Source organism: Pyrgilauda ruficollis, unplaced genomic scaffold (assembly GCF_017590135.1).
Source record: "Pyrgilauda ruficollis isolate IOZ18807 unplaced genomic scaffold, ASM1759013v1 scaffold161, whole genome shotgun sequence".
In the NCBI taxonomy this organism is placed as follows: domain Eukaryota; kingdom Metazoa; phylum Chordata; class Aves; order Passeriformes; family Passeridae; genus Pyrgilauda; species Pyrgilauda ruficollis.
The window spans coordinates 1,339,946-1,349,908 of NW_024514876.1; the positions used below are offsets into that span (position 1 = coordinate 1,339,946).

General features: G+C 52.8%; 1 protein-coding gene across 2 annotated transcripts; it reads right to left on the reverse strand.

Moving 5' to 3' along the window:
• Window positions 1-149: 149 nt before the first annotated feature.
• ORMDL3 (ORMDL sphingolipid biosynthesis regulator 3) lies at window positions 150-8,834 on the reverse strand. Of its 2 annotated transcripts, none has more exons than XM_041463107.1 (4): window positions 8,797-8,834; window positions 4,738-4,938; window positions 3,386-3,537; window positions 150-3,259 (listed from the first exon to the last, which is right to left on the reverse strand). In XM_041463107.1, exons 2-4 carry the CDS (start codon window positions 4,909-4,911, stop codon window positions 3,124-3,126), a joined length of 462 nt encoding a protein of 153 aa, XP_041319041.1. In that variant the 5' UTR covers window positions 4,912-4,938; window positions 8,797-8,834; the 3' UTR covers window positions 150-3,123. The 2 variants fall into 2 exon arrangements, with proteins under 2 accessions (XP_041319041.1, XP_041319039.1); XM_041463105.1 differs by lacking the exon at window positions 8,797-8,834 and adding an exon at window positions 5,648-5,670.
• Window positions 8,835-9,963: the final 1,129 nt, after the last annotated feature.

Sequence of the window (9,963 nt, forward strand, 5' to 3'; positions counted from 1 at the left end):
TTCCAGCCTTTCAAAAGTTTTTCTCTTTAATTGCAGACCAAAAGAGAAAAGCTTAAAATAACTTACCAGGGGTTGTTTTTCCATCACAGGAGATTTGATCTCTCCAGGTAGGAACTTGTCCTGATCATGATACAGGACCAGTGTGAGAGGGAATCTGTCAAGTGTGATGTGATCAGAATCCCATTTAAAATCAGTAACAATCTTTTATCTCCTCCCTGCATCACCACATCTGTTAATGTTTCGTTTCTCCTCCCACAATGTGGATTCACCCTTGATCTGTCCCCTTCCAGGACATGTCTGATCACCCCTCAAGCTGCTCACGCTGTCCTTTCACTTCAGACTGCCTCGGGCACACCCAAAAATGGTGGTTTAATTACAATTCCTGTTTTTTATTTTTGATTGATCCTGACACCTACCCTTACATTGGGATCTTAAGGAAGATACTACCCAATGTGCAATTGTTCAAATACTTATTAATAATATAAAGATACTTAACTCACCACAATAGAACGTGAAATCTTTCTTCAACTTGCTTCTTTCCATATTACTTATGTTTTCATTTATGTTTCCCTTGACTGGATTAACTGAGTCCAAATTAATGTCAGTTATTCCATGGAAAAATGCCACACCTGTGTTGTGAAGAGTGTCTCTGCCATTGGCTGTTTTGATCATTTGTGTGAAGGAGAGAAATCAAAAAATATTTACTTTTGTTGCTAAGCAGAGTCTTAATTACAAGTTTGGGGCTTTATGCTTTAGAACCTGCTTGTTTGAGAAGTTTATAATCCCATTCTGAGTCCCAGCTGATCTTTAATTTAAGGAAACAGAGTCAGATAGTGTCAGTGACCACACAAGTGTTCAAACCCACAGCTGTGTTATTGCTGTATCTCATAAAAAAAAAAAAGCTGATCCTTTCAATTGATAATTATTCTAAATTTACAAATCTGTGATGTGCATATGCTTAGAAATACCCAGCATATGTCTGTCTGTGAGAAGTCATGTCTGAAAGCATCTAGAGGCTGTTTCTGTTGCAAAAAAAAGATGGTTTTCCCCATGTTTTCTATGACAATAATTAGTTTTCTTTCATTTCCCCTGGAGATGGAAGTGGTGTCTGCGCAGACACTCAGGTCTGTTCAGCACCACAATCAGAATTTCAGCTCCAGCCTCAGGCACCCTGCCAGGACCTGCCCCTCCTGCAGGAGTACTGCCCATGTCTGTGTCATTTCCCAGCTGATTGATGAAATATCTCTATTTTTATCACAATTATCATTGTCTAGTAGCTTAAAGAGCCGATTAGGGTAGAGAGTACCTCAGCTAAAGCAGCAGCCCTTCTATCCTAGGTTTGAAGGTTTAAACTGCCCATCAAGGAAATTGCACATCTGTCAATTCCCTGGGGTCTCCAGCCAGATTCTCTTCTCCTTCTACCTGCTTGAAAACTTCCTTTTCACTTGGATTTCCACTTCCCAAACACTTTAGGGGATGATTCTCCCTGCATTCCAGCAGACCTTTGAGATACACTCCATATTTTCCCTTCCCTGTAGCAGTCCCAAAGGAAGTCTGTGAGAGAAGTGAAGCAACTTGGCTAAAATTATGCATGGAGTAGTAACAGATCTAAAAATTCCCCCTTCCATATCCTATGCTCAGACCATCCAAAACCTCAACACTCTCCACCACGGCCTCTAAAGCTGGATTTGCTACTGCAAGGACAAAAAAAAAATTGCAGATTTAAAAGATTTATACAATTGTCAAAAAAGGTGAGACGATATAAGCACTAAGACAACAAAAATATAGGTTTTTATGGGGTTACAGGGGAAGAGTGAGGGAAAACCCATTCCATCTGGGACACAACCCAAAGGCAAATCAGGTCATTCTGATTTTCAGTAAAACAGCAAAAGCTGTCTCAGCCAGGAAACCTAAGCCTGCTTTATTTAGGTGGTAATTTTAGAGGAAAAAGGCTTAATTTTGTTCCTCTGTGACAGGATCTACTATCAGTGACAAATTGTCTCCTTTGCTGGTCAATTCATCTGCTGCTGGTGCTGCTGCTCACACAGCCCCTGGGCATGGAGCTGAGGGACAGATTTCCAGCTAAGCCAGAAATCCAACCCTTGAGTCCATGGAGAACTGGCAAATCCCAGTCACACGCACTTAAGCAACCAAGGAGCTGAAGTGAGGAGAAAAATTCCAAGTCAAGGATGGCTGCATGCTTGATTAGAGCAATCAGCCTTCCTCCTGTCCCACTGCCCACTCTCTGCCTCTCCCACACCTGTCCATGTCCATGCTCCAAGGAGCTCCATGGCATTTGGTGTCAGTCATGAAATCACCTGCCCCCAGCCCTTGATCCAAATGCCCACTGAGCCCCTGTGCACTTAAAAACAGCAGTTTGGGGTGGGAGAGGAGTTACCTGGGCAGATTTGGGTATAAACTGAAAGTAAGAAGCATGATTTTGGATCTATCCACCTTTTCCCTGGACCACATGGATGCTGATGTAGGAAATCAAAAGCTTTGTCAAACTGCAGGTCACTTCATCCTGTGCTGTTTTTAGGAAAAGAATTTCCCTTCTTAGTGGTGTCAACGATTGCAAAATAAAAATCTGTCGTTCACTTCCCCCTCCCACTTCCCACCTAAAACTGGAAATCAGACCCCAAAACCATCCAGTCCTGGGAAAGTCTGGCTGTATCCCTTTGGATTTCCCTCACGTTCTGCTCAAAGCACCCAGCTTCAGGAAGGGAAATGTATTTTAAAGTGCATTTACCACAGCAATAGTACCAGCACTAAAAGCTTTCCCCCTCATCCCTATCCTCGTCATTCCATGTCTGGAATAGATGAGACTCTTCCCAGAATTCATCCTTGTTGTACCTCAAAGTCTCAGTGGTTTTGCATTTACTGATGACCCTGGGAGAAGAGAAATCCGGTGTCGCACGTCCTGCTCCGCACTAAACTCTACTCTGGAGCTGGTTTGGATTTATTGGGCACGAGGATCCAGCATGCGGAATGTGTCTCTTGGGATCTGCCTTTAAACAGCCGCTGCCAAACCACATCCCAGTCTGTGTGGGGGGAGGAAAGGGGGCTGGAGGGAAGAATCCCCCCTGGGCCCCGCTCCTCCGCCATCCGCTCCGGCCACGCCGCTCAGTACTTGTTGATGCCAAAGATCCGCACTCCGTGGAACTGAGGCAGTTTGGGGATCAGGACGCTCATGAGGGAGATGGTGTTGATGATGAAGTGTATCCGGTCGTACTTGGTGTAAAAGCTGGTTAGAAAATACCTGCAAAGGGAAGGTGGGAACAGAGAGAGGCAAACTGAGCTGTGGCATTCCATGTGCTCGTCTCCCAGGACAGAACACTGATGGGTACTGGGACACGAGGTGGCTCAGCCATCCCAGAATACTCACAGGACGATGGGCATGATGGTGAGGAACTTGCGGGACGCGGTGAACTGGACTCCATAATCCATCTGCTCCCAGTGCGTGAGCAGCCGGGCCTTGCCCTGGTCCGGGGTCTCGAAGGGGGTTCCCTTCACGGTGTGCAGGAAGATGTACATGCTCTGCAGGACACACGGCGTGAGGCACACGGGGCCCTGCACCCCGAAAAGCCCGGATCCACAGCAGTGGATCTGGGCGCTTGCACCCCCGCGCCGTTCCACTAGAGGGATGTGGAGCTGCTGGAAAAGCCGGAGCGGCCGGGAAGCAGGGAAAGGAGAGTTGGGAAAGGCCGGGCCAGCTCGGCTGCTCCACGTCAGACCTCTCGCTCGGCTCCTGGGTGTGAGCCAAGGAGGCGGTGGCAAGATTACAGCCCTGGGATCTCTGCGATCGGGAGATTAGCGCCTGCCTGCTGCCTGAAGGCTCCCCGAAAATGTCTGGGAGAAGGTCTGTGACCCCCTGATTACCAGGGGAACGCAAGGCACAGACAAACATTCCAGCTACACCACAGCTCCCAAGTACAGCCACTCCTGGCCTTTAAATTTCTTTTTGTCCCCAGAAACTAAAGCTGCCAGGGAAGATGGGTGAGAAGCCAGCAGCTCGTGAGCTGAGTGCTGAGCAGTTCCAGTTTGGGGCTTTGTGGTTGTTTTTATCTCCTGAGCAGCTCCCGTTTGAGGGTTTGTGGAGGTTTTTATCTCCTGAGCAGCTCCAGTTTGGGCGTTTGTGGAGGTTTTTATCCCCCACCAGTAATAACTTATCATGAAGGTCCTCAATCCCTGTAATTTTTATCTCTGAAATATTCCCAGGCTGAGATATTATTTAGAATAAAAGACACACAATCAGTTCCTCCATCCCTGAAGTTTTTTGTCCCCTGTGCCCAAGGGGACCTATGTGAGGACTTGATCTTCAGAGAGAAGAATCAGTTCCTGGACTAATCTTTTACTTTAGTCAGAACAAATCTGGGGGTTAATCTTGTTTTTTCTTAACTCTCACGAGGCCAATTCAGGTTTTACCAACCCCAATGATGGGGTCTGTCACAGATTTCTTTTGGAAGGGGACACAATGAAGGATTTGCCCTACAGGGAATTAATTCACATCCCCTCTGAGCAGCCTCACCAGGTGTTGCTGCCTCACCTGTACCTGGGCTGGATGTAAATCCATGACCCAGAGGCACCAGTACAGGCTGAGGGCCGGAGATTGAGCAACTCACCCGGCATCTTTGGAAACACAAAGGAATCGTTTCAACAGGAATCTCAGCAGATTGCCCAGAGGAACAGCTGTGCCAAGGTTCCCCACATGTACCCCGGGCCACGCCGCTCCCTTACCAGGTTGTGGATGATGTTGGTGAGAGTCCAGACCACGGGGACGCTGAAGAAGGGGATGCTGAGGAGCACGACGTGCAGCAGCCCGATGCCCAGCACGTAGGACAGCCAGATGCCGCGGCTGTTCATCACCCGCGTGTTGGGGTTCACCTCGCTGTGCGCCGTTCCCACGTTCATCCTGCCCCTCCTGGCTGGCAGGAGCCCCTGCAACACAAACACTGAGGTCAGAGCCCGGATCCAAACCGCTCAGTGGGGCTGAGCACAGGCTGGTTGTCAAGCAAAGCCAAAATCTGCTGTTTGCTATAAAAATCCCCAGTCAGTTCCCTCCTCTGCCCCTCGTTATTGCCATTCTTAGAGCTGACGTCGCTAACTCCGGGAGTGGTTGAGATTTGGGAATTATGTGTGGGAAGCTTGTCTGTGACAGAAGCTTCTTGTGATTTGAGATGCTTTCCTGAAGCCGAGGTGTCGAGGTTCAATCCCACGATTGCCTGACAAAACTCAAACCAATACTTTTAAGCACTTTAAAATCCTCATCACAGTGTTAATCATAGAAACACACAGCACAGGAAGTTTTCTGCATGTTTATGGAGTCAGCATGACTTAAACTTGGGAAGGGAACAGAGCATTTGCAGAGGAAAGGCTCTGTATCAACAGATCTCCTAATTAATTTAACTAAATTAACATGGTTCTGCACAGCTCGGGAGGTTTGCTGGTCTCCTACTCTGGCTCACGTGTTTTGCCTTCAGATTTAAGACTCACAGAGGGGAAAAAAAAGAGGAACAAAAAAAATTGCCCCCCAGGGAAGGAATGAGATTGTTCTTGAGGAACGCAAAAAGGGAGAGATAAGAGCACAAAATGCCTTGGGAGGATGTTTCAGGAGGAAGAGCTGTGGAGGAGTTAGCCCTTCCCCTACCTGGAAAGAACGACTGCCATGGAGGAGGAGCACAAAGATGGTTTCCTGGACAATGCCAGGAGGGAGAGGAAGCAAGAGAGTATCACCCTCTCAGAGCAAGTCCTTGGAGCGGTGCCTCTGAGACAGTGAAGGTATCAAGTGGCTTTCTGGAATGACACGGTGCCAGTGTTAGCAGGAGAGCTCTGGCTCACTGATATCCAGGGATTACAGAAAACAGCACAAACTAAACCCGCTGTAAAGCTGAATGTCTTCACACCAACATCAGGGAAATTCTTATGTAAAATCATCTTTGTGTCCCACGGAAGAGGAGCTTGATGAGATGATCCAGTTCATCCTCCTTGGCTACAGCACCCCACAGTGAAGGCTGTTTCCTGATGCCTGGCCTTGTGCCTTTGCTCTTGCTTCCCACAGCTGGAAGCTGTGTTGCTGTTCCCTGCAGCTCTCCGGAGGCGAGCTCGAGCCAGATCCAACATCACACTCTCCTCACTGCCAGCTGTTCCCAGCTCCCTCACAGTGCTGGGCCTGCCTTGCCTCAGGAGCTGGCACCATCCCCACTCCTGCCCAGGGCTGGGACTCACAGCCAGCCTCCACTTCACTCCACAGCTCTTGGAATGCTCCAAGTAACTCCCAAACCTCTTCCATGCACACAGGCAGCTGTTGCTGCACATCCTCACCTCACTCTATCAGGGGGCTCATACCTGGAGATTTTGTTTCCAGGAAAGTGGCTGCAGGTCTGTGGGGTGCTCACTCCCTTGTTGCACACATCCCAGGTCACCAACTTATGGATATTCCAGAGAAAAGCCCAAAGTTTGATTTGGAAACAGGACTGAGAGCCAGAGTTCAGCATTTCACCCCTGGCAGAGGGAGCAGCTCTGTCCTAAAACTGCTGCAATTCCCAAGGGCTCTCAGAAGGTTGGGGCAAAGGATAAATGAGTCAAAAAGAGTCAGATTGTTACAACAACAAAAAGAAAATCACCCTACAGAATGTGTAAACAGGAGTGCTGAGTGCCAGACATGGGAAATAGTTCTCCTGGATGTTGGGTGAACACTGTCCAGTCCTGGGAGGAGCTGGAGAAAATGAACAGAGGTGTAGGAAAAACATGACCTGCAAGGACAGCTGGAAGGAAATGAGATTGTTTAGTCTGGAGGATGCTGGAGACAGGCGTGAGGAACAGCTGGATGCTCCACAGAGAGCTGTGTCTGTGGGATTCCAGCTGTGCAGCAGGAGGAACCACATGGCTGGGTCTAGGAGCAACAGAGGGGTGCAGGAGGAGGGACTGGGAAGGGACTGCCCACAGAAAGTGATCTGTGCTCTCACTGGAGGCCTTAAAATCTAATTTCATCAACAGTTAAAAGCCTTCCCTCCAGGAGTCTTTCCTGAGTCTTTCCTGACATCGTTATCCAAGGGCTGTGGAAGCTCCCTGCAGCCAGAGGTGCACATGGCTGGTGCTGTGGAATTTCCAACCACAACTTCCAAAAACTAAGGAGCAGCTTGGATTTGGTCTCCTCTGCAAAGGAGGGCAGTTGCAGACCCACAGCTGGGAGGGAAAGGGCCCCACTTGGAAGCTGTACGTGAAGCAATTCTCCTTCCCGTGCCTCAGTTTCCCTTCCTTGGGAAATTAAGGATTAGAGGGGTGGGATGCTGGAACATAGGAGAGGTTAATTCATTCCTTCAGGACATACAGACACACCAAGCACTCACTGCTGCAATGAGGGTGATTCCATGTCTCCAACTCTGTCCTTCCCCACCTTAAATATTTCACCAGCTCTGCCTTGGCCCAGCTCTCCTAAATTTTGGATTGCACAAGCTTGGCTGAGGGCACACGAGCTCCCAGAGCTCTGTCCCTACCCCCATCCCACATCCCATGTTTGCTTTCTAATTCCACACCAGGATTTGTTCACCTGCAGGACAACAAGACACAGCCCACCATGGGAAGGACTCCAGCCCCCCCTTCCCAGAGCAGTTGCTGCCAGGCTCTGCTTTCCCACTTTTTTTTGGAACAGAAAAGCCTGAATGTTGCACCAGGCTGAGGGTGAAGGTCAGGGCTGTGCTGACATTGGACAGTGGCCATCCAAGGAGGGGAAAAGTCAGAGCTGTGGCCAGTGGCAAAGGGCACAATGTGGCAGTGGAGCTGAGCCCTCCCTCTGCCTCATCCTGCCCGTCCTGCTCCCTGTCCAGGGGCAGCTCCTTCCTCACCTTTGTCCCCAGAGGAGTGTGAGCATCATCTCTTCCTGTTCCCTTGCTTAACACCTGGACTTGATGAGCTTAAAGGCCTTTTCCATCTAAATAAACGATCCTGTGATTTGGCAGTGCTGTCACCCTTCCCCAGGGGTTTCAGGATCATGCTTCAATCCTGGCACCCTGCTGCAGGATCTTCACTGGGCTGGGGTGGGAAGGAGGGCTCGGGTGCTTATCTTGATCTTGAGTGTTCCCAGACTGCAGGTGACAATGATCCCACGGATCACAGATCCCAATCTCTTAGCAACAACAACTGCCACCTCCCAAACAAATCCTTTAAACCCTTCTGTGCCGCTGGCAACGGAGGACATGGGGGACGCTGCTGAACTGGGCTGGCTGAGAGGTGAGAGTGGGAACACAGCGCTCCGTGACCCTCCAGCCCGGGGCCGTGCTGGACGTGTCTGAGTCCCAGCGCTGCCCGGTTCCTCCTCGGGGGGCCCGGGGCTGCCAGAGCCCCGCAGGGGACACGGGGAACACGGGGACGAGGACACGCGTGAGCCGCCCCGGGGCCTCGGCCTTTCCTGGTGGATTTAACGGGAGATCTTGGACACCAAGAGAAGGCCGAGGTTGGGCTCCTCCGGGCTCACGTGGAATCCCAGACCCCACTTTCCTCCCCGTTTTCCCGGGACGGGACGGTGCCCGGGAGGCCGGGGCAGGACCCGCTCCCGGCCGGGCTCCGCACAGCGCGACCCCACCGTGGGGACCCGCACTACCTACCCGGGACCCCCCCTCCCACCCCGCCGCTCCCCAGCTCCATCCCAGCACCCGCTTCTCTCCTTTGGGGTGTTTTCCTTTCGGGCCGGGCCCATGCGAGGCACCTTCCCCCGGCCCCGCCGCGGGGCTCGGCCGCCGCCGCCCCCGGGGAGGGCAGAGCCCCCCGGTCCGCCCCGCGCCCCCGGCCCGCACTCACCGCTCCCGCCCGGTCCGGCCCGGCCCGGCTCGCCCCTCGGCCCGCCCCGCCGCGGCACGCCGGGAGCTGTAGTCCGGCAGCAGCGGAGAGGCGGAGCCGCCATGGGAACCGGCGGGAGCGGCTGCGGGAGGGGCATCGGGGGATGCACCGAGCCCCGCTCCGCTCACAGGAGACCCCAGACCCGGCTGGGTGCCTCCAGCCTGCCCGGGGAGGGTGGGCTGCCGCCCCTGCCGCTTCTCCCAGGGGAAATCCGAGAGTGGGGGAACGCTGGGGCAGCTTCCAGCAGGAGCTGTGGCTGCCCCATTCCTGGAAGTGTGCGAGGCCAGGTTGGACAGGGCTTGGAGCGATCTGGGGAGCTGGAATGTGTCCCTGCCCATGGCATGGGGTGGGACAGGCTGGTTTTTAAAGTCCCTTCCCACCCAAACTTCGCTGATTCCATGATAGCATGAAAATCCCAGCAGCAGCATTGTGCAGACAGCCCGGGCAGGCCGGCAGCGCTGCAGGACACCCAGCCAAGGTCGGGGCTGGGAGCGAGCGCAGGATTCCAGCGCTGGAGCGCGGGGGAGACCATCTGGCTCCGCTTTTGTTTGCACAACCATCAAAGCTCATCGCGTGGGGCTGGCACGGCCCACGGGTGCCGCAGCCATCTGTGCAGGGCTCTGTGAGTGCCTGCCGCCGGCTCTTCCAGCAGCGGAGGGGCAGCGCCGGAGCCGCTTTGGGCTGCAAACCCCCTGTCCGGAGCCGAGCAGAGCCCCTGGCAGTGTGCGGGGCCCGAGCGAGCTGCTCCCGGCTGCCCCTGGCTCTGCCCCCCGAGCTGGCACAGACATTTTGCTCGGCACAGCCCACGCTGGGATTTGGTGTTGGCCCAGGTGGAGTCACAGCGATATTGAGGTTCCCTGAGTGCCCCCGTGTCTCCACGCTGAGCTGTGTGTCCTGACCCTGTCCATCCATCCTGCCTCGGCTCCAGCCGCACATCCTGACAGGCACGGTGAGAGCGCCGAGCCCCCGCGCTGCTGGCACCGTGCTGCTGCCAGGGCACGGGGTCACTGCCGGAGCCAGAGCTCAGCAATGTCTGCCTCCAGAGGGCTTTGGGCACGGAGAGACGCACATGGGGGGGTAAAGGAGACGAAAGGCCACCGATTGCCACGCGGTAGAACCGCGCTGTCC

Excerpts from the sequence above, each read along its gene's own strand:
- ORMDL3 (XM_041463107.1), bottom strand. The coding sequence starts at position 4,911 with ATGAACGTGGGAACGGCGCACAGCGAGGTGAACCCCAACACGCGGGTG. Across the intron at positions 3,538-4,737 it reads CCAACATCATCCACAACCTG|AGCATGTACATCTTCCTGCA; the intron begins GTAAGGGAGCGG and ends TGTGTCCTGCAG. Across the intron at positions 3,260-3,385 it reads ACCATCATGCCCATCGTCCT|GTATTTTCTAACCAGCTTTT; the intron begins GTGAGTATTCTG and ends TTCCCTTTGCAG.